This window comes from Corythoichthys intestinalis, chromosome 8, assembly GCF_030265065.1.
Source record: "Corythoichthys intestinalis isolate RoL2023-P3 chromosome 8, ASM3026506v1, whole genome shotgun sequence".
NCBI lineage: Eukaryota > Metazoa > Chordata > Actinopteri > Syngnathiformes > Syngnathidae > Corythoichthys > Corythoichthys intestinalis.
Window position 1 is genome coordinate 55,714,712 of NC_080402.1, and position 24,902 is coordinate 55,739,613.

Sequence of the window (24,902 nt, forward strand, 5' to 3'; positions counted from 1 at the left end):
CCAACAACTCCGCCCCCAAAGAAAAAGAGGCAGCGATATAGACCCCAATCACCAACGTCACACAATGATCTTAATTGTGGTTGTCAGCCCAAAATATTCTAAATATATATTAAATGCATCTTACCAGATATAAAATGACTACTACATAGTCTGTGGTGATCGTTTGGTGCCCAGATTTCTTGTCGAATTACAGCAGTCCATCTCGCTCTCATCTCGGGTCTCTCAGAATACGGATAGAACTTCAAGTCTCTCCGTCTATCTTCTCTGTTACAGCAACCAACCATCACACACGCCTTCACCATTTTGATTATTAATATTAACGAGCAGAAAAACACGCCGTAATAGGAGGCATGTACGTAGCGGTAATGTGTAAATATGACGAGCTGACACACAATATGGCGGCTCCGGTCAGGGGGGCGGAGTTGTGACGTCATGTGATTGGGTGATTGGATGACGCGCTGGCACACCGGGTGCACCAATAAGAACCTCGCGTTGATGTGTCAATCACGGTGCCGCCGCCAGACCCCGGTGACGCTACAATATTCTGACAGAAGAGCCAACGACATCATGCATTAAGAGAGACAATAGCTAATATGCTGACTCGCCACCCTGTGGTCTGGGGTGTGAATTGCAACCTGTCAAAATGATGGACGGATTTCAGTTTTTTCCATCACCGTTTTAAAAAACCGGTCAACGACGGAAAATATCCGGTTAACGCGACCCCTGATATATATATATATATATATATAATGCAGACCCATGGAAATGTAGTCCAGTCAATACATAATACAATAATACAACAATCCAATAGTAGACTATGTGCCAACTAAACATTTTTATAAATTACTATAGCGACAAATGTCATTGACAAATTGTTATTCCCATTCAATGCTCTAGATTGCACACAAACAATAACCGAAAAAAACTGACAAACGATTCAACCAGCATGTTTCCAAACGTAGCAGTTCAAAACTACGTTTCCCATAATGCCTAGCGTGGTTTAGCTTACTGATAGTTAGCTGAGGCAAAAATCAAACTTTGCTATAAAAATTTACAATCATCGGCAGCATAACGATGCGACACCAAACGGGATTTTACAGTTAAAGCTCCAACATAAGTCAATAGTTGCCATTATATACGTATTTATCGTAAAAAAAACTTAACAACTGGGCAGGCGTTGTGGCCAAATCGTCAACCCAATATATGGCATTAATGCCTCATGATAGGGGTAAACTGCCATCAAAAACAAGAAGAACCAGTCCTTCCCTCCCTTCTAGTAGGAGCCATGTCAACTGCTGCCACCCAGCGGCCGGAGGGATTCTCTTCAAATTGGTCCCGTGAAAAATCATAAAAAACGGACATTTTTATAAATTCATAAAACCCGCCCGGACGACGAAGATACTACGTGAAAGTAGGACATGTCCGGGCAAAAGAGGACGTTTGGTCACCCTACGCTAAACTAGTGTGTTGTGATTTTCCTTTGAGTCTGAGGTGATTTTTTTTTTTTTTTCTGATTTGTCTCAAATCTTTCCAATAATGTCACTTTGTCAAACGGTGCATATTTACATACATAATGAACAAACAGCTGCCCATCTGTGTATAGTACAAACACAATGAAAATACTGTAGAGTATGATCACCTCTATATGCAGAGGTGGGTAGTAACCATAAGCGGATTTTCAGGAGGGGTCAGGCCCCTTTTCTGTTAAAATATTCGCTATAAAAGTTGTAAAGCAATTAAAACAACAAAAATGAATGAAATGAACAAAAAAGATATTTTTATAATGGGTCAAAATTATTTATCGAACAGATTATGTGGCTAGCACCTTAGACGGTCATTTGCTTTGCTTAGCCAAAACCACCCGAGGACTAAAAAGGCAAGATAGGTATACGTCATTTTTTTCAAACCTAAGCTTTCAAAAGTGACAACAACTTCTGAGCAAGAACCAAGGATTGAAAATGTGGACCATGAAACGCATGAGACCACCGTCAAAATGGTGAGCGGAGTTTCAATTTGCCCCACAAAAGACACTAATTGTACAACAGAGCCACCACCGGTGTCTTGCCAATGTATTTACCCCCGTCAAAAATTGTGTCCCCTGGCTGCGAGAGCGTGCACACTCACACATTAGTTATGAGGGTTGTCAACATAAACGATTAACTGAAGCCAGAAAAGAACCATAGTTACCGGTATATATTTTAGACATCGACATTTACAAAACAGGAGAAACTCCATACGGGACTTGAATTACAGTAAGAACAGTTATAGGTCATTCAACGAGTAAAACAGTGAAACATTGGCTTTTTTAATGTTCAGTACGTATGTTACGGTATACACAGAAAAAAAAAGTTTTTTTTTATGGATGCATGTTTTAAAACCTCGTAGATAACTACATCACCAAAACATGGAAATCAAGCAAATCAATGCAGCGCAGTGGCTCCACGCAGACTGGGTTAACTACATTGGCATGACACCGGTGGGCTTACCATATTCAATGGATGACAATCTATGCGAAAAGTATAGCCTAGGCAGCCTGATTTTAGAATTCCCCTCAAGAATGATGGGAAACAAAAAACGCTCATTTTCAACTTATCATTATAAATATTCTTGTAAAATAATTTTATTGGTGACACTGCGTTTCGGGGTCATCAAGATATTGTGCCCCCCTGCCCCAAAAGTCAAACTCTGCTTATGGTAGTAACGCATTACATTTACTTGAGTAACTTTTTGAGAAAAATGTATTTCTAAGAGCAGTTTAACTAAGCCATAATTTTTACTTTTACTTGAGTAGATTTTTTAAGAAGAAACACTACTCTTACTCCACTACTTTGGGCTACACTCGTCGTTACATTTTTCCTCTTTTTTTCTACAAAATAGATTTTCCTTTTTTTATTGCCAGAGACGCCAACAGTGGCTTAACCATTTTCACCAATGAGATTTCGCGACAATAATTACATGACTCCGTTGTACCAGGCTCAAGCTTGTCGTTCTATGATCATGCCGACTTGTTCAATCACTTGGCGTCTTTAAAGCACCGTAAAAATGAAGTATCTGACATAGAACGCCGCCGTCAACATGACTCAGTAGCGTGAATTTGAACCGCTCTCCCAGTTTTTAATTGGCACCGATTGACCACCGAAAACCAGAGATATGATCCTATTGATTTCATAATAGGAACTATAAAGGTAATATTCACTGTTCAACTATTCAAACTAGGAAATATTTTCTCCACTAGAGGGCACTTATGCTCTTTGGACGGATGATTCTTCAGTTTTGTATTATTATTTTTTGTCTCTCGCCGGAATTCAATGATTTTTACTTTAAAAAAGTATATTTGGCCTAATTGAGTTATTTAATGGGTTACCATTCAGTATAATAATAACAGCTAAAATAGGTAACTTTATGTCGCAAAAAAACATTGTTTAAAAGAAATGTTTTGAACATTGTAAGCAGTTACTCACAATGTTCATTACTTGAGTCTTTTCACCGAATACTTTTTTACTTGTACTTTCTCCACTAGAGGGCACTTATGCTCTTTGGACGGATGATTCTTCAGTTTTGTATTATTATTTTTTGTCTCTCGCCGGAATTCAATGATTTTTACTTTAAAAAAGTATATTTGGCCTAATTGAGTTATTTAATGGGTTACCATTCAGTATAATAATAACAGCTAAAATAGGTAACTTTATGTCGCAAAAAAACATTGTTTAAAAGAAATGTTTTGAACATTGTAAGCAGTTACTCACAATGTTCATTACTTGAGTCTTTTCACCGAATACTTTTTTACTTGTACTTGAGTACACTTTTTCGACGACTACTTTTACTTGAGTAATATTATTTTGAAGTAGCACTACTCTTAACACTACTCTTACTTCAGTAAGATCTTTGGCCATTAACTTCACATGCAGATTGCAGAATGAATTTAAGTAAACTTGTCTCTAAATTTACTCACATAATAAAACTGTCAGTCTATTCAATTACATTTATTGTTGTCTTTTAACGTACTGTAAATAGTTACTGTATACATAATCCTATAACATACATAAATAATGCTAATTTCTTTTGATGTAATTACATAGGTAAATACGTGCTCTACGTAATGTAAACATCTGTCTCGATAGAAAGAATACACTGATAGCAGGATTTTTTAAAATGAAATCATAATTTAATTTATAATTTAAGATGAGCAAAACAACACATGATTTTGTATAGAATCTGACTGTGCCTCGACACAAAGGAAATCCGTACATTCCACAGTATTCATTTGGGGATAATTAATATAATAACTGATTGTGTGTTACTCTGTAGAAGAATTTCTCCAGATTGAACAAAATGATCACATTTTAGAAAATGGCTACAGGCCATCCACTACTTCTGGTATGATGCTCTCATCTTCACCAACATCCTCATTTACAACTTTGCCAACCAGCTGGAAGATATCTTCAGCTGCGACACCCATTGGTTCGGCCACCTTCACCGCCAACATGTCCAGACTGAGGACAGCTCCTTTGGGGATCTTCACCTTTGCCACGACAGACTTTCCCAGCTGAAAAAAAGCAGGTCATAATACTTTACCATTCATACTTGGTCAATGAATCCTAGTCTCCCACAAATCTAGTACAGTAAACATAGGCAAAAGACGGCACCAGACCAGATTATTTGGCTACAATGTTATGTTATGCAATGTTGCTTTTAAAGTTTATCAGTGGTCTTCCACTATGTTCTTTTGTGGAAAAAATACTTGTAGTACTTGTTTTAAAATTGACTTTAAAAATAAAAAGTAAAAGTATTTTCTCCATATGCAAAAATGTAATTGTAATTTACTGGGGTTCATAAGTATTTGTTCCTCTGAGAATCAGCAATAATTATGACACTCAAAGAGTAGTCGGTCTACCTTAAAAAAAAAGTCCACCTTGACCCCATAAGTAAGCACCCACCCACCACCGGTTTAAGCTCAATATTGTCACCTGTGCACCCCACAGTCAGTCATAATTCAACTGCTACCATGGACAAGACCCGAGAGCTTTCGAAAGACACCAGAGAAAAAAATTGTTGAGCTCCATGAAACTAAAAAAGGCAATGGGATGATTGGAAAGCAGCTTGGTGAGATTAAATCAACTGCTGCAGCAATTGTTAGAAAATGGAAAAGGCTAAACATGACTGATCTATCTCGGACTGGGGCTCCATGTAAAATATCGTCTCGTGGGGCATCCCTCATGATGAGAAAAGTGAGGGATCAGCCTAGAACTACACGGCAGGAGCTGGTCAAAAACCTAAAGAGAGCTGGATGCACATTTTCAAAGGCTACTGTCAGTAGAACGTTACGGTGCAATGGTTTGAAATCATGCATTGCTCAGAAGGTTCCCCTGTTGAAGCCAGTACATGTGAAGGACCGTCTGCAGTTTGCCAGGGACCATCTGAATGAGACAGAGGGGTCATGGAAGAAAGCCATGTGGTCAGATGAGACCAAAGTCAAACTTTTTGGTGCAAACTTTACTTGTCGTGTGTGGAGGAAAAAGAAGGATGAGTACAATCCCAAGAACACCATCCATACTGTGAAGTATGAGGGTGGAAACCTAATGCTGTGGGGCTGCTTTTCGGCAAAGGGAACAGGACGACTGTACTGTATCATTCAGAGGATGAATGGTGATGTATCGTCAGATATTGAGCCACAACCTCCTTCCCTCACTCAGAGACTTGAAGATGAGTCGTGGTTGGATCTTCCAAAATGACAATGATCCGAACCACACAGCCAAGCTGACCAAGGAGCGGCTGCGTAAAAAGCATATTAAGGTCCTGGAGTCGCCTAGCCAGTCTGCAGACCTCAATCCAATAGAAAATCTTTGAATGGAGCTGAGACTTCGTGTTTCTCAACGACAGCCCCGAAACCTGACAGATCTAGAGAAGATTGGTGAGGAGGAATGGGCCAAAATCCCTGTTTTCATATGTGAAAACCTGGTGGAGAACTACAGAAAGTGTCTGACCTCTATAATTGCAAACAAAGGCTTCTGCACTAAATATTAGCACTGATTTTCTCAGGGGTACAAATACTTATGGTTAAACTATGCTCTCAGTTATATGTTTTTACTTGATTTTACTTTTACTATTTTACTTGATTGTGTGCACCTGTGTGGGCGTGGTGAATAAATGTCCTCCTGCATGCAGTTGCTATGTGTGCAGCGAGTGACCGAGCAAGCAGCAGCGTTTCCTTGTCCTCCTTATTTTGACAGTTTGTATTTACTTCTATATTCGGTGCTTTTGCGAACTGAAAAGGTACACGACATGTACCGCTGTGAGAGTTAACTCTGCCAACACTTATGAGCCCCAGTAAATTACAAATAAATTATTGAAAAATCATGCAACGTGAGTTCCGGATTTTTTAAATTTAGATTATCTCTCTGTAGGTGGAAATAAATCTACAGTATATATATTCAATAATCTTTAACAAAAGACACTTCAACTTTGTATATTTTTGCAGGAAGTCACTGCCACCGTACAGTGGTCAACACTGTAATTACACCCAAATAAATGAAAGCCAGGAAAAAAACAGACAATTGTACAAAAATGATGTGTTATAGTGGGACCACAAACCAGGAATATCCCATGGATCGGATTAGTAATCCTCGTTGCATCTAAGGGCTAATTTGATCAAAAGGGTACACACAATTTTTTTCCTTAGGCCAACTGCAATCTTTTATTTTCTCTCACGCTCGCTGCATTTCTCTTTTGCACACACTAGACAGCTGTTGGACCAGTTTGGCGATTCTTTCTTTTAGTGCTAATTTCTCATGCATACTCACCATCTAGGATTTAATTGGCGTCATGGGTCTACAAGACTTGTAGTACAAGTAAGGTTGCCAACTCCCTGAAAAAATACCAAGGGCCCGATAACCATCACCCTTTAGTCATTTCTTTGTATGTTAGAAGTGTTTTTTTTTTTAATTATCATCATTATTTTTACACAAAACTGAATTAATCAGGTACAGATTTGAGTGAAAAACAATAATTATCAGCAACATATTTTTAATAGGAAAAATACTACAATAAAACTAGCATCTGTCATACTAAATTTAAAACTGCATAATTTAACCTTTAAGCCTTTTGTTTGTGGGTGCGGGGTGCGTGTGTGTTGTGTATGTGTGTTGGGGGGGTGATATATATCTATATATCTACATATATATACATATATATACACACACACACACACACACACACACACACACACACATATATATATATATATATATATATATATATATATATATATATATATATATATATATATATATATATATATATATATATATATATATATATTAGGGCTGTCAAACGATTAAAATTTTTAATCGAGTTAATTACAGCTTAAAAATTAATTAATCGTAATTAATCGCAATTAATCGCAATTCAAACCATCTATAAAATATGCCATATTTTTCCGTAAATTATTGTTGGAATGGAAAGATAAGACACAAGATGGATATATACATTCAACATAAGGTACATAAGGACTATTTGTTTATTATAACAATAAATCAACAAGATGGCATTAACATCATTAACATTCTGTTAAAGCGATCCATGGATAGAAAGACTTGTAGTTCTTAATAGAAAAATGTTAGTACAAGTTAGAGAAATTTTATATTAAAACCCCTCTTAATGTTTTCGTTTTAATAAAATTTGTAAAATTTTCAATCAAAAAATAAACTAGTAGCCCGCCATTGTTGATGTCAATAATTACTTACTCAATGCTCATGCATGCCTATAAAATCAGTCGCACCCAAGCGCCAGCAGAGGGCGGAAAAACTCCATAAAACACAACAAGTGAGCGTTTCAATGTGTACTGTCATTTAAAACTCCCTGAGCGGGGCATCTGCGTTAATTGCGTCAAATATTTTAGTGTGATTAATTAAAAAAATTAATTAACGCCCGTTAACGCGATAATTTTGACAGCCCTAATATATATATATATATATATATATATATATATATATATATATATATATATATATATATATATATATATATATATATATATTAAGGGTGTAACGGTACATGTATTTGTATTGAACCGTTTCGGTTCGGGGTCCTCGGTTCGGTACGGGGGCGTACCGAACGAGTTTCTGACGAAACGTAAAGTGCTGTCAAACTTAACGTCAAACGTAAACGGGCGGTAATTAATTTTTTTGAATTAATCATGTTAAAATATTTGACGCATTTAACGCAAGCGCGGAATGCCCGCTGATGCTTCCCATAATCCCACTGTTACGTCCCACGGACGGCTGCTAAGGGCGTAACATAAAACGAGGCACGCACACAAGTTGCAAGTGGACACAAATTTATTCACACAAGTCGAACTCGCAATGAACAAAATACACAAAATGCGGAAGAAGCTAGCTTCAGCGTAAGCTCAGGCCAAAACAACAAAAAAAATGAAACTACACTTGAACCCCACCCGCTAAGTAAACACTGATTGTAAAAAAGAAAAAACAATACAGCCACTAACCTGGCTTCTACACTAAACAAAACGGGTTGAACGAAAACGGCAGTTTACCTCTACTGCTGCGATGCTCTTATTTACAGTGGTGAACAAAAACGATCCAATAACGAATGAACACAAAATACCTCACCGAAAAAGCGGGAGTGTAACAAAATAGCGATCAAATGCACAGGTGAATGAATAGCGAGCTAACAGCTGGCGAGGAGGTACGCGGCACGTATGCTGTCAAATGCGAAGTAGTGAACTCTTTGAGTGTTGACTGTATAATGACGAGCGGTCAGATGACTTTTGTTAACGCGGCCTTTATTTGGTTAACAATACAACACACACGCGGGTATGCAAGCTCAAACAACGGCCTAATAGTATTACCCAGAGCCGTATTACCGTGTATCGGATTAGCTGCCGTAAAGTGTCGTTATTGCCGCAAATGTAAACAAAGCGCTGCATAATGGATACATGTCAGACAGCGGCTAGTTCGGGTGGCCCGTCAGCGGCGGTGACGTCGTCAGCCTGTCCGGCGTCAATCAGAGTACGCCACGTTGGGAGGGGAGGCAGCAAGCTGGCGGACGCGGCGATCAGATGACTGACAGTCTCAAAAAAGATAACAATTAAACGGCCGGGGCCGTCGCACCACTCAGAAGTGCAGTGAGCAGCGTGGGTAATGGTTAAATGTTAACATGGAAGATGGTTGGCTTTCTGGGTGGGGAATTCAAATTAAAAAAGAATATAGATGGAACAACTCTTCACTTCAGTGTTGCAACAGTTCAATTTTGCACATCAGATATTTATTTTAAAGAAAAAGTCTTAGCCAAAGTTATTTTTATTTTGTTTTTCAAAATTTCTACATTTCAGAATATTGTATTTTCTATTTTTGACCAGAATTCCAGCTTTGTAGAGGCTAATGTTCCTATTGTTGAAAGCACAAAAGTGTGTAACAAACAACTAGCACATTTATATTTTGCATTTTGTTTTCTTACTGTACCGAAAATGAACCGAACCGTGACCTCAAAACCGAGGTACGTACCGAACCGAGATTTTTGTGTACCGTTACACCCCTAATATATATATATATATATATATATATATATATATATATATATATATATACATATATATATTTAAAAATATATATATTTTTTTTAATGTGCAAATGTTAACTCTGCAACAAACTTATGTTTTTTTTTTTTTTTTTTTTTCAAACAATTTTTCAAAGTCCCCCTCAGCAAAAAACACTTTCACAAATGATCACTCCAAATATAATGTGGAAATGCAAACGAAATTGACAGAACTCAAAAATATAATACATATAGTGAAACTAGGCGGCACGGTGGCTGAGTGGTTAGCACGTCTGCCTCACAGTTCTGAGACCAAGGGTTCAATCCCGGGCTTCGGCCTTCCTGTGTGGAGTTTGCATGTTCTCCCCGTGCCTGCGTGGGTTTCCTCCGGGAACTCCGGTTTCCTCCCACATCCCAAAAACATGCATGGTAGGCTGATTGAACACTCTAAATTGTCCATAGGTGTGAGTGTGTGCGTGAATGGTTGTGTGTCTCCTTGTGCCCTGCGATTGGCTGGCAACCAATTCAGGGTGTCCCCTGCCTACTGCCCGAAGTTAGCTGGGATAGGCTCCAGCACCTCCGCGACCCTCGTGAGGAATAAGCGGCATGGAAAATGAATGAATGAATAGTGAAACTAAAGTACACAGAGAAGAACAACAAAACAAATGATCATCATTTTGAATAAGCTTTTTACTCGCTCTTCACACAAACCCCTTTTTTCCTACATTCTTATGTTGTCTTCCGTTTTCCTCATGGCAAACGGCAGTACCTCCTCGACCATTGAGATGAGCTGGATTGTCATTTTTCTGTCAGCTCATTGTTCAGAAAACATGAGGGCGTGGGAAGCGTTGCGTTCCACCACGTGTTCTTGAAAAGCACCATGACAGTGTTCATTCGGTCTACAAGTAAAACACGATTATGAATATTCATGGTAATACTGGAAAAAGCGCGTCCCTTGTAAACTGAATACGGGACGGACACTTTTGTTTCTGAATACGAGACGATACTGTTTTTCAAGGAACGGTTGGCAACCCTATCTACAAGCGTCTTAAGAAAATGGCCATGTATGTCGAATCTATTGGTGCCAATGTACATGGATTACATTGACGCATATGTAAGTCAATGCTATTGACGGCCATGCACGTCCAAATTTCCCCTTCATTTTTTCCAATGTCATTCGCATTGCGTTGATGCACACGTACACAATTGCAAATGAGGGCTATGCACGTCCTTGCCATTGACGGCCATGTATGTCGATTCTATTGATGCCGATGTACTTGGACTCCATTGACTCATATGTAAGTCGATGCCATTGACGGCCATGGACGTTCAAATTTCCCATTAATTTTCACGACAAAAAAACAAATGTCCCCAAATTAACTGGAAATGAACAGATATAAATAGGACGTGTCCCCCAAATGTCCCCGATTCCATTGAGGCATTTGGAAATTGATGCCATTGACGCCCATGGACGTGCAATTTTCCCCCATTCATTTCCAATGGCATTAACAGTAAATTGAGGCCAATTTAATCAGATGCCATTGATGGCCATGTATATCAATTCAATTGATGCCAAAGGTACTTAGATTCCATTGACGCATATGGATGTTAATGCCATTGATGGCCATGGACGTCCAAATTTCCCATTCATTTTCAATGGCAAAAAAACAAATGTCCCCAAATCAACAGGGAACGACCAGATAGCAATAGGACGTGTCCCCTCAAATGTCCCCAAATGACCTGATATGACTAGGACCCACCCCCCCCCCCCAAATGTCCCCAAATGACCTGATATGACCAGGACAAGCCCCCAAATGACCTGAGATGACCAGGACAAGCCCTCAAATGACCTGTTATGACCAGGACACGCCCTCCAAATGTCCCCAGATAACCTGACTAGGACACAACCCCCATATGTCAGCAAATGACCTGATATGACCAGGACACGCCCCCCAAACAAATGTCCTCAAATCAACATGAAGTGGCCTGATATGTGCCCGAAATGTCCCCAAACCAACCTGGGCGAGGCTAAGATCTGTATCGCCACACATCAAAGACCCAGAGTAATTTCTCCAGAAATTGCAGTTTCAAGTAACAGAATTAAGATTTGTTATTAATAAAAACATTAAAAGTGTTCGTTGGGTGTCACTGAGTAGCATTTGCGAGCACTACGCAAATATAGCCATGTAAATTACTCCCAAGAACGGTCAGAGACGTAAGACAACCAGAAGATATAATATTTAAGAAAGACAGGGCATATGGTGGTAAAGGATAGAGTGTTGAAACAGGAGCCATTGTCAGTGGCGTAAGGCAACGCATACATGAAAATGGTGTCGACAAAATAGCTACCTCTGGATCAGGTCGGTGTTCTGCCAAATTCTGCAATCTTATAATATTTTGCTCTCAAAGCTGTTGTGGCTGTGAATAAGCTTTCTTTTACATTCAGTAGGACTCTCAATGTTAATAAACTTATACTTTATTGTAAGTTGATCAATGGCGGAAAACACTCAGGTGACTTGAAGTTCCACTCTGAGACCCCCAGTTTGGCCAGATTTGAAAATTGTCCTATATGCATGTGTGATACATCATTGGAAAGCTTTAAAAAATTTTGAACAGGAGGGCATTTAAAAAATTTTTTTAAAAAGTTATTTAAACAGCAAAACCCTATCTGGAGGCGAGAGCACATGAGAGCAGAATTAAAGACGCCATGATTTTAATGAGATATTATCACGTAGTTACCTCTTTTTGATCCAAAAACTCCATGTAGCATATATCACCGAGTGTCAAGACACAGTTGTGAATGGCCACGGCCGGATTTTTGGCGGATTTTATGAGTGAAACATGGGTCGCAATGCAGAAATCGCAGGAGTAGGAGTAGTCGAGATTTTCTTTTTCATATATTTACCCTTTTAAACGTTTTTTGATTTTTCTTTGTTTGGATCGATTATTTATCATCTAACATATCAGAGAAAATGCGACAGTAACAAAAAAAAATGCAATTAAGCGATAGTTATGAGGTAAATATCCGTGACTTTTTTTACAGACACCATTTTTTTCATTGTGACATAATTTGTTTAAAAGTTTAAAATATGCGAGTGAAAAATGTTTTAAAGTCTTTTTTTTTTTTAACGAAATGTCAGACATCAATTAATGATTCTAAGCTAATAATAACATTTTGAATTATAAATATAATTAATTACCTTCGCTTTATGGCTGGGTTGAAACAAAAGCGGTTAAGTGACGTCTGTAAACGGGGGTTTCCAGGGTAAAACGGAAAAATTAAAAATAGTTCGGGGGCTTCATGCGCCATGAATCTCCTATGGGAGCATATAGATATATTGTTCTATCAAACACAACAGTCCTTTTGGATTAAAATACAGCAGTTTATTTTAAAAAGGACTGCAAGGGCAGAAACTGCTTTTTCAGTCTTGTCAATGTTTTCCACCCTATATATTTTTTTCTTAATTATTAAAAAGGACACAATGTTATGCAGAGGTGTACTTATAATAATAATAATTTTATAGACAATTGATAACATTTACAGTGGTGGCAGAGCGTTGGGGGGCGAGAAAGGTCCTCGGGTGAAGAAGGGGCTTAACAGAAAAATAATTAAATGATACAGTTTTAAATTTAGCATGACAGATGTTACTTTTAGTATTTTTTGTATTAAAATACATCGCTGATGATTGTTGTTTTTCATGTGCTTGAGCTGAAATATGTACCAAATTAATTCAGTTTTGAGTAAAATTATTATGATTTTTAAAAATCGCTTTTCATATACAAAGAAATAATTAAAGGGTGACGGTCATTGGCCCGGCCGGCTCTACCAATGAGGTGTCCTTTATATTTTTTTTCCAGTGAGTTGGCAAGCCTGATTACATCTGAAAAACTTTTGGTTGAATTGTAATTAGAGAAGTTGGTCAGTAATATCCCACCTTTCTGTGAAATGGCTCCTCGCAGGGCAACCTCTTCTTAAGGCCACTTCCAAGTGCTTTCTCCACCAGTCGGATAGAATGAATCATCTCAGCCAGTTCAGTGGGCTCCAGAGATCCTGCATGATCACTCCCCCTCCAAGTCTTGTCCAGTGTCACGTGGCGCTCTACAACCTTTGCGCCCAGAGCAACAGCCGCGACTGAAATACTGATTCCAGGCTCATGGCCAGAGTACCCGATGGGGATATCGGGGAACTCCTTCTGGAATTCCTGTTGAGAGATGTAGTTATTAGATCAAGCATGCAGAATTCTAGCGCATACTGTAACTGAAAGGTGTTTAAGTCATTTCTATTCTATTTACTGTGATCACTCTGAGGTGAACATCCTCAGGGTCAAGAGGGTACGTGCTGGTGCACTGCAGGAAGACAAAGTTTTGGTTGTGCTTCTTCACAGTCTTGTACACTTCACGCATCGTCTCGATGGACTGCATGCCACTGGACACCACCATGGGACGTCCTGACACACACACAAAAGAGAAGTATAATGGATAAATTAAAGAAATGTTCAACAATACCACAAGTGTTATATAACACATATAGTAAAATATCAGTACAATAAGCATAACGTAATTAGGCGCTGATTATTAACTTTATATGCAAACGGTAATTCCAATCAATGAAAAAAAATGACTAAAATTCGATGTTCTTTTCCATGTTACTTTCTTGAGAAGCATTTCATTAGGTTGTTACAGTGGTATGAAAATGTATCTGAACCTTTTGGAATTCCTCACAATCCTGCATAAAATCACCATCAAATGTGATCTGATCTTTGTCAAAATCACACAGAGGAAAAAAATGCTTTAACTAAAACCACCCAAATATTTAGGTTTTCACATTTTAATGAGGATAGTATGCAAACAATTGCAAAAGGGAGAAAAATAAGTAAGTGAACCATCACATTTAATATTTTGTGCCCCCCCCCCCCCTTTTTGGCCGCAATAACTTCAACCATACGCTTCCTGTAGCTGCAGATCAGTAGCCATTGTAATTTCATAGGGAGGCCATTCCATATGGAATCACATAAGTGTGGAAATTAAAAAATAAATGAATGAACATACATAAATAAATATATATAGAAATAAATGGATGAATAAATAAATGAATGAAAATATAAAAGTATGTTTTGTCATTGACTTTTACTTTTTGTCATTGAAAATCCCAAAAGGAAAAAAACAATGGCAATTTTTATGTTTCCTGCGATTGGCTGGCAACCAGTTCAGGGTGTCCCCTGCCTACTGCCCGTAGTTAGGTGGGATAGGCTCCAGCACCTCCGCGACCCTCGTGAGGAAAAGCGGCATGGAAAATGAATGAATGAATTTTTGTTTCATTGACTTTTAGTTTTATTCATTGAGAAACACAAATGACAAAAACATTGGCAATTTTTTTCTTTGCCTTTTCTATTTCGCTTGTCATTGTTATCACCAAATGGCATTGGCAGGGGCTTTCCAAACAGCAAAGGGTTAGTTATCAACAGCATTAAATTTAATTGTCTTGGTGACGGGGTAGTTGGTTGAGGCGAACCATCTAGCCTGTCAGCTGCTCCTCTAAGCAGTTGTAAAAAGGATTTTATTCATTCAGTGGTATGAAAAAGTATCTGAAGTTTTTGGAATTTCTCACAATCGTGCATAAAATCACCATCAAATGTGATCTGATCTTTGTCAAAATCACACAGAGGAAAAAAACTGTCATTTTTAGGTTTTCATATTTTAATTGGGATAGTATGCAAACAATGACAGAAAAATTAGTAAGTGAACCATCACATTTAATATTTTGTGCCCCCGCCCCCTTTGGCAGCAATAATTTCAACCAGATGCTTCCTGTAGCTGCAGATCAGTCTGGCACGTCGATCAGGACTAATCTTGGCCAATTCTTCTCAACAAAACTGCTGAAGTTCAGTCAGATTCCAGGGATGTCTGGCATGAAGAGCTGTCCTTAGGTCATGCCACGGCATCTCAATGGGGTTCAAGTCTGGACTTTGACTCGGCCACTCGAGAATGTGTATTTTGTTCTTTTGAAACCATTCTGAAGTTTATTTACTTCTGTGTTTTGGATAATTGTTTTGTTGCAGCATCCATCCTCTTTTTAGCGTCAACGGTCTAACAGACTGCCTCAGGTTTTCTTGCAAAACATCCGGATAAACCTTTGAATTCATTATTCCATTAATGATTGCAAATTGTCCAGGCCCTGAGGTAGCAAAACAGCACCAAATCATGGTTGTCCCTCCACCATGCTTCACAGTGGGGATGAGGTGTTGATGTTGGTGAGCTGTTCCATTTTTCCTCCACACATGATGTTGTGTGGTACTCCCATAAAATTCAACTTTGGTTTTAATAGTCCACAGTCTACTTCTTTGGAATGTCCAAGTGTCTTTTTGCGAACATAAACGAGCAACAATGTTTTTTGAGACTGCAGTGGCTTTCTCCGTGGAGTTCTAACATGAACACCATTCTTGGCCATAGTTTTACATAAGGTTGATGAGCACACAGAAATATTGGACAGTGCCAGACACTTTAAGGTTCTTTTTTTACCTCTTTGAGTATTCTACACTGAACTTTTGGCGTCATCTTTGGTGGACGACCACTCCTTGGGAGAGAAGCAACAGTGCCAAACTCTCTCCATCTGTAGACAACTTCTCTGACTGTCGATTGATGAACATTCAGACTTTTAGAAATGGTTTTGTATCCTTTCCCAGCTTTATACAAATCAACAATCCTTGATCGCAGGTCTTCAGACAGCGCTTTTGACCGAGCTTTGATGCACATTAGACAATGCTTCTCATCAAGACAATTCTTATCAGGTGTGCGTTTTATAGTGGCCAGGGCAGCTTTAAACCACTCATCAGTGATTGGGCACACCCCCGACTTACATTGTTATGTAAAAATTGGTTTCAATTGCTCTTTAAGTCGCCTTAGGCAGTGGGTTCACTCACTCCCCCCTCTGTCATCGTTTGCATGTTATCGTCATTAAAATATGCAAACCTATAAATGTTTAGGTGGTTTTAGTTAAAGCAGACAGTTTTTACATCTGTGTGATTTTGACAAAGATCAGATCAGATTTGATGGTGATTTTATGCAGAAATGTGAGAAATTCCAAAATGTTCAGATACTTTTTCATACCACTGTAGAAAGGTTAGAAATGGAATATTGTGAAAACGTATATACATATATGTATTGGGCATGTCAAACGAATACAATTTTTAATCGAGTTAATCACAGCTTAAAAATTAATTAATCGTAATTAATCGCAATGAATCCATCTCTGAAATATGACATGTTTTTCTGTAAATTATTGTTGGAATGGAAAGGTAAGACACAAGACGGACATAAACATTCAACATACTGTACATAAGTACTGTATTTGTTTATTATAACAATAAATCCTCAAGATGGCATTAACATTATTACCATTCTTTCTGTTAAAGGGATCCACGGATAGAAAGACTTGTAGTTCTTAAAAGATACATTTGAGTACAAGTTATAGTAATTTTATATTAAAACCCCTCTTAATGTTTTCGCTTTAATAAAATTTGTAAAATTTTCAGTCAAAAAATAAACTAACAGCTCGCCATTGTTGACGTTGCCGACCGGGACGTCACATGGGCTCCCTGCCGTTCTTCCACAGTTTCTTTAACTACGTAAGGTAGTGATTGAAATCCACCACAAGGTGTCAATGGCGAGTTTAAATTAGAGATCTAACCAAGGCAAAGTCTGAGCAAGTTTTATGTGTATTTTGCACAGCTATTTTGATTGGGAATGCCAGTCCTCTTTGCATTGTGCGCTTTTCTTTTTGTGAACATTATTTTTTTGAGGGATAGGAATATTATTATTACGAAGTGTCGTGAGTTAGATTGTCTTGTGTGTTGTAAGATCCAGTGTGCCCCGTCAGAGGTGAGTAAATGAAGCCAATTGTCTTGTTTGTTGCCTGTATTCATTGTTGAGATGTTACTACTTTGCACGGATGATGCGAATTTGTGTCTTAAGTCGCCATTTGTATTGTGCTTTAGAAAAGCATATTAGCACGTAGTTATTGTTAGATAGTAAAGTCTTCTCATTTCTTTTTAAAAAGAAACAACACACATAAACCCATTCATATAAAAGATTTAAACAGAACCTCCCATTCAAACTGTATGTAAATTGTCCTACAACAGAGTGTCCTCTGAAATTGGAGTTGGATTGCATTTATGAACAACTGTTTGATGAAGACAATTGATACATTTTAGTTTGCCTCCTCCTTAATCAGTTTTGTTGTTTAGTTTGTTTAAAGATAATAAATGAGTCATTGACACAATTGATATCAACGCTTTGACCACAAGGGAAAAAAATATCAATCAGCAGCCCTTTTTCTAAATTCGAATGAACAGGACTTTTGATTTGTGTGTTGAGAAATTCTTTGTATTTTATTTTTTTTTATACTCAGATGCTTTATTAAAAACTTTAAAAAGTTTGATAAACTTCAAAATGTACAGTTGTAGACTACACAGTTAAGTACAGTTAAGTCAGGTAATAACATTTTTTAAAAATAGTCATCCATTTTGTCTTCATACTACTTTATTTGTATATTGTTCGCTGGATTCAACTCCAAACTATTCAGCATTGGCTCAAATGCCTTCTACTCGATGTGATGCGAGGCATCAATGGACAGCAACTTCAGAACGCGCGTGTAGCAGTGTTCAAGCAAATTTATTTTATTTTCCTTTATTTAATAATGTATATGGTGGAAAACACAGACAAGGCTGAAAAAGCAGTTTCTGCTCTTGCACTACTCCTTAAAAGAAACTGCTGTATTTTAAGCCAAAACAACTGTTGTGTTTGATAGAACAATATGTCTATATGCTGTCATAGCAGATTCATGGCGCATTAAGCCCCCGAACTATTTTTAATTTGTCCGTTTTACTCTGGAAACCCCCGTTTACATATGTCGCACAACCGCTTTTGTTTCAACCCATAAAACGAAGGTAATTAATTATATTCATCATTCAAAATGTCTGTCATTTTTAGCTTAGAATCATTAATTAGTGTCTAATATTTTGTTTAACAAAAAAAAAAAAAGACTTTAAAAAATGATTCACTCACATATTTTAAACTTTAAAAAAAATTACGTCATAATGAAAAAATTGGCATCTGTAAAAAAGTCACGAATATCTACCTCATAACTATCGCTTAATTGTATTTTTTTGGGGTTACTGTCGCATTTTTCCAATATGTTAGATGATAAATACTCGATCCAAACAAAGAAAAATTGAAAAAAAAACTTTTTTTCAAAAGGTAAAATACATGAAAAAGAAAATCTCGACCACTCCTTGATGTCTGCGATTTCTGCATTGCGACCCTTGTTATATGACCATGTTTCACCCATACAATCCCCAAAAATCCAGCTATGAATTTCCTGACACTCAGTGATGCATGCAACATGGAGTTTTTGGATCGAAACAAGGTAAGTACGTGACAATATCTCGTGAAAGTCATGGTGTCTTTAATGCTGCTCTTTCATACTCTCACCTCCAGATAGGGTTTTGCTGTTTAAAAAAATTTGGGTTTTTAAAAATGCCCTCCTGTTCAAAATTTTTCTTCCCCCAGAAAATTGAGATTTTAAGGTTTCCATTGATATATCACACGCGCATATCGGGACAATTTTGAAATTTGGCCAAATTGGGGGTCTCAGAGCGGTCAAGTCACGTCACGTCAAGTCACCTGAGTGTTTTCCGCCATATATATATTTTTCAGTCATCCCTTCAGATTTTTCCTTGATTTTGAAAAAAAGGGATCGGTATACCTGTCAGGGGAGAAAATCCATTCTCCCTTTGTTTTAAGAAGAAAAAGGCTCTCACTCCAGAAGTCTTTTCAAAGTTTACTTGTGATCATAAGGAGAACATCAATCACATAATGAACAATGGTCCTATGATTACAAGACAAAATACATCATATCATGAAGCGTGGGTGGCCAGGCTGCGCTTTTACCAATTAAATGTTACACTGTATCTTTTGAAGAACAGCTTTAGCCCTTAAAGCGCCTCAAGAAGTAGACAGCTGTGCTCTGAATTATGACTTTTTAGATAATACTTGTTCAATAAAAAAGCATAAAGTGCCTGTGACAGAATAAAAAAATCTTAAATAGCCTTCACCGAAAGATGAGCATTCACAGCCAGCCAGGCAGGACAACCCCACAGGCCGGATCGGACCCCCTGACGGGCCTTATATTTGACACCCCTGCTCTATTCCGAGCTGATGGTGGACTATATTAATTAATATTCATTTGGGAACAGTGTGCTAGCTCCAACTCTCTGGAAGCAGACAGAATGCTACAAATTTGTGTTGATCCTTTGGTGATTTATCATTGTCTGCCAAAGGTGGTGATAAGACGTTTAATCCATTCCCAATTAAAATATTGATGATTGAATGAATGAATGAATGAATGATGTGGTTTTTTTTTTTTAACTCCCAGTAACAGTAAACTCACCTTTCTTGGCAGCCTTTTCCAGATAAGGAAAGTTGTTGGTGTCTCCTGAGCCCACTTTGAAGAAAGGCACATTTATCTCATCGAGGAACTCTACCGCCATCTAAAAGGTGCAATTTGATGTTACTTTTGTTGAAAACGTTGAACATAAAAATAAATCGAGTGACTTACTTCATCCATTCCCGAGGCAGTAAAGAAGATTCCCACTTCCTTTGCGTATTTCTGCAGCTCCCTGAACTGTCCATGGCTGAACTCCAGATAGCGCTTGTGGTCACCATAGGTTTCCCCCCATGAGTTTTTGGTCTTGTAAGGACGCTCCAAAGCACGTTTGTTGAACTTGTACTGCAGCTCACTCTTCTGGAATTTGGCACAATCAGCACCACAGTCCTGTCAAAGCAATTATTATTTGTAAAGGATTAAACGAAATAGTGACACCATTTGAAGAAAACAAAAATACTGGAAGCACAATGTCAATACGTGTCACGAAGGGCGTAGGTCTGCATAAGGACAGTAGAGACGTAACACTAACAGCGTTTCAAGATGCTCAAACTGTCCCCACCAACTTTTAAGCAACCTTAATTGCATTATATAATGAGTTCAGTTAAATAGTTAATTTAGATTGCCGTCACATATGTTGTAAGGATACAATTGACCCTACCATTATTAAGTTAATCACTTTCATTATGTTCAGAATTACATTTAACCCTCTTTTCACTTGCTGAATGTGCCGGTCCATTTTTCCCCCCTGAAACACACATTGGATTGGCTGATGACTTGACGTCGGCAATATGCCGCCGCCTCTGCCCCCTTCAAAAGGAGGGATATTACAGTGGTTTTTTTTGTTTTTTTTCCGCCCAGTAGCAGCAGTTACTGTAAGTGAAGTAAAAAGACAGGAGGTGGGGAACACATCACTAATTTTGCTACTGAAAGTCCGACCTGCATCTGAGTTAGCATAACATTAAAGTGCATGTGACACAAAAAAACATGTTTATTTCATATTACACGTGGTATTTTACGCTCCTGAATGAAATGGACCGCTTGGGTGTCTGTGGAAGCGATCGATATACAGTGGTATGAAAAAGTATCTGAACCTTTAGGAATTACTCACATTTCTGCATAAAAATCACCATCAAATGTGATCTGATCTTTGTCAAAATCACACAGATGAAAAAACAGTTTCTGCTTTAACTAAAAATACACAAACATTTATAGGTTTTCATATTTTAATGAAGATAACATGCAAACAATGACAGAAGGAGACCTATAGAGCAATTGAAACCAATTTTTTACCAAATAATTTAAGTCAGATGTGCCCAATCACTGACGAGTGGTTGAGAGCTGCCCTGTAAGAATCGTCTTGATGAGAAGCATTGTCTGATGTGCATCATGGCTTGGTCAGAAGAGCTGTGTGAAGACCTGCGATCAAGGATTGTTGATTTGTATAAAGCTGGGAAAGGATACAAAACCATCTCAAAAAGTCTGGATGTTCATCAATCGACAGTCAGGGAAGTTGTCTACAAATGCAGAGAGTTTGGCACTGTTGCTTCTCTCCAAAAGAGAGGCTGTCTACCAAAGATGACGCCAAGAGTTCAGCACAGAATACTCAGAGAGGTAAAAAAAAAAACCAGAGTGTCTGCTAAAGACTCACTGATATCACTAGAGCAGTCCAATATCTCTGTGTATACATCAACTATGTGTAAAACTATGGCCAAGAATGGTGTTCATGGGAGGACTCCAGAAGAAAGCCACTGCTGTCTAAAATAAACATTGTTGCTCGTTTAATGTCTGAAAAAAGGCACTTGGACACTCCACAGATATTTTGGCAAAATATTTTTTGGACTGATGAAACCAAAGTCGAATTGTTTGGGAGTAACACACAACGTCATGTGGAGGAAAAATGGAACAGCTCACCAACATTAACATCTCATCCCCACAGTGAAGCATGGTGGAGGGAGTATCATGATTTGGGGCAGTTTTGCTTCGTCAGGGCCTGGACAACTTGCAAACATTAATGTTAGAATTAATTCAAAAGTTAATCGGGATGTTTTGCAATAAAACCTGAGGCCGTCTGTCAGACAGATGAAGCCAGAAAGAGGATGGGTGCTGCAACAAGACAATGATCCAAAACACAGACGTAAATCAACTTCAGAATGGTTTTACAAGAACAAAATACACATTCTGGAGTGGTCAAGTCATTGTCCAGATTTGAATCCCATTGAAATGCTGTGGCATGACCTAAAGACAGCGATTCATGCCAGACGTCCCAGGAATGTGACTGAACTACAGCAGTTGTGTTGAAAAGAACGGGCCAAGATTAGCCCTGATCAATGTGTTAGACTGGTCTGCAGCTACAGGAAGCGTCTTGCTATTATTGCTATTACATGTTATTGCTGCCAAAGGGGACACAAAATATTACATTTGATGGTTTTGTCTTATTTTTGGCATACTATCCTCATTAAAATATGAAAACCTATAAATGTTTGGGTGGTTTTAGTTAAAGCAGACACTGTTTTTTTCATCAGTGTGATTTTGACAAAGATTAGGTCACATTTGATGGCAATTTTATGCAGAAATGTGAGAAATTCCAAAAGCTTCAGATACTTTTTTATACCACTGTATATATTTAACTTTATGAATCCCGCACCATGAAAACGACTGACTTCGGGCTAGAGCCTTGGGTTGAGGAAGAAGGCAGATGTGACGTCAGAGAATGAAATCATCTCCACTATACAGCCATGCGACTGTATGCAGAAGGATTGCTGATTTCACGTCACGCCTGCCCAATGTGCTGTAGGCTTTTGTTGCTACACCAGGGAGAGTGGGGGGAGCCATTTTGGATTTCCAAAATATCCTGTTCACCGCGAAGAATGGGCAAAACAAGTCTGACAATCAAGCTACCATTAGAGGGACGAGGAAGTGAGTAAGCAACGTGTTATATACTATATCTAATACAGCGATCATGGCCCACGTTTTAATGAGGAGGTGGCTTGCTTTTGTGGGTGACAATGCTCCCTGTGAACTGGTGAAGGCGGGAGTGCCCGTCTTCATCGGCCGGCGACCACGGCGTGTGACAAGCCTCCGGTTTGTCCACCGAGAAGGCAGGAATGCCCGCCTCCCGGGCCAACCAATGAAAGTGGGAGGGCCCGTGCTCGGGCAGCCACATGCTCTCGTCTCCGACTCTCGATTGTGTCGAGCCTCCACCCCCTCCCTCGGCCCTCTTCGCTTGCCTGCCTAGAGAGCGCTATAATCGGCTTGGCCTTGAGCAGCCACGCGCTCCGATGTTGGCCGGTTTGTCCACCGAGAATGTGCCATTTTCGGCATTCCTTCCCCTGCTGTGTCCCCCGAGACAAACACTACAGCCTGCCGGGGCCGCAGCAGGAAAAAGAGGAGTCGAAACTTTCCCACCGCCTGGGGCTGGCTGATCGCCGCCGTTTGTGACATGAGTCAGGGTAGTTTTGTGTGATTTTGGTATTCTAAAGGCGAGGAATTGATTTGGAAGTGCTGTTCAAGTATTATAATTTAAATTTGCAAATGAAATCCAGACATTTATTCTGGAAGTTTTCAAAATGTTTCTTTAGTAGTTTAGTAGTTTTTGAAATGAAGGTTTGAATCAAACGGTATATCACCTTAACCAATACACATGAACGTTAGTATGACTCAAAACAGATTTATTTTGCATTGACCATTTAGGCCATCTATTAATTAGGTTCGTATTCATTAGAAATGTAGCCCTGACCCTCGTTCACCCAATCTGTTTGGTCTTATAAATGTCCCGTCCCCAGCAAAAAGTGTACATGCAGGTTATGGTTATACGACAAATGACGGCAACAAGCTTATATACTGTATATATAGTATATATAAATCAGCTCAAGGTTGTTGCTGTCATTTGCCTGTAGTAGCACATGCTTGTTTTTACTATCTCCAGCCTATCTCTGGCGATCAGCAGCAATCCTGCAGCCGTTGGGAATACATCCAACCACAAGTTAAGAGGCGGAGGCTCTCGCAGCCTTTGCTCATCAGCACCTCCACAGCGCCTGAGAAACACAGGATTGGCAGCTCCTACGCAACTACATTTTTACCCAAACGGCCCAATGATATTTCCCCGCCCTCTTTAGGCGAACCTCAACCCAGATGCAGGTTTTGCAGTTAAATTGAAACCCAGCATTTCACCTTTCAGCTGTTATTTGATCTAACACAAGGAAACGCAGGTTTTTTGCTCTACCTATCAAGCCTTGACCATAGCAATTTTCGTGTTACTTTTACGTGAGTATGTATACTTGAGAGCAGTATTGACTAAACCGAGAAGAGATTTGTGTACGTCGCCTTTTAGTGGTGGCCACCATTACAGCACCATCAGTCATTGTAAACAGCAGCATTACTGTAACTGTGTGTTGTGGTCGCTGTCACTGTCAGAGTGCCTGCAGCACAAACACAAAATACAATTTAAATAAAGTGTCTCCAAATGTGTATTTTTACCTAGATATTGTTATTATCACAATTATTCATGATTGCCGCCAATGAGTAGGTTTTTTTGGCGTCACGTCCACTCATCCCTTGTCAGCCCACTTGTTGAGCTGCGGCAGGAGGGATGGGCTGTGGCACTGGGGCGGCCCCTGCGAAGCATTTCCACTTGTCTGCAGGACTATCACACGTCTGATGGGATTCACGCATGACTAGGTGCAATTAGACACACTCACGTAGAGAAACCATCAGAACCAGGAATAGCCATCAGGTAGCATAGAATAGGATGTCAACTTATCCACACTTACAAGTGATTCACATAATACTGGGTTCTACACTTCACACTGCTTATTTGTGTATGCTCCACCCCATCCAATCACATCACTTTCTGACTCCCCCCACCCCTCTTTTTTCTCCTCAGTCATCAGGTCCCCCACATGGTTTC

The 24,902-nt window shown here is 38.9% G+C and overlaps 1 protein-coding gene across 2 annotated transcripts in view; it reads right to left on the reverse strand.

The window, feature by feature from the left end:
• Positions 1-4,168: 4,168 nt before the first annotated feature.
• The window catches only part of LOC130921004 (sialic acid synthase-like), a 28,207-nt gene continuing 7,473 nt past the window's right edge, over positions 4,169-24,902 (reverse strand). Inside the window, exons 2-6 of one of the 2 annotated variants that reach the window (XM_057844595.1) lie at positions 20,168-20,383; positions 20,000-20,099; positions 13,846-14,000; positions 13,488-13,754; positions 4,169-4,546 (exon numbers count right to left, since the gene is read on the reverse strand). In XM_057844595.1, coding sequence (XP_057700578.1) covers positions 4,355-4,546; positions 13,488-13,754; positions 13,846-14,000; positions 20,000-20,099; positions 20,168-20,383 — 930 coding nt within the window. In that variant the 3' untranslated portion in view covers positions 4,169-4,354. Of the gene's footprint in view, positions 4,547-10,221; positions 10,452-13,487; positions 13,755-13,845; positions 14,001-19,999; positions 20,100-20,167; positions 20,384-24,902 lie in introns of those variants that run through there. The other variant, XM_057844596.1, reaches the window with a different exon arrangement.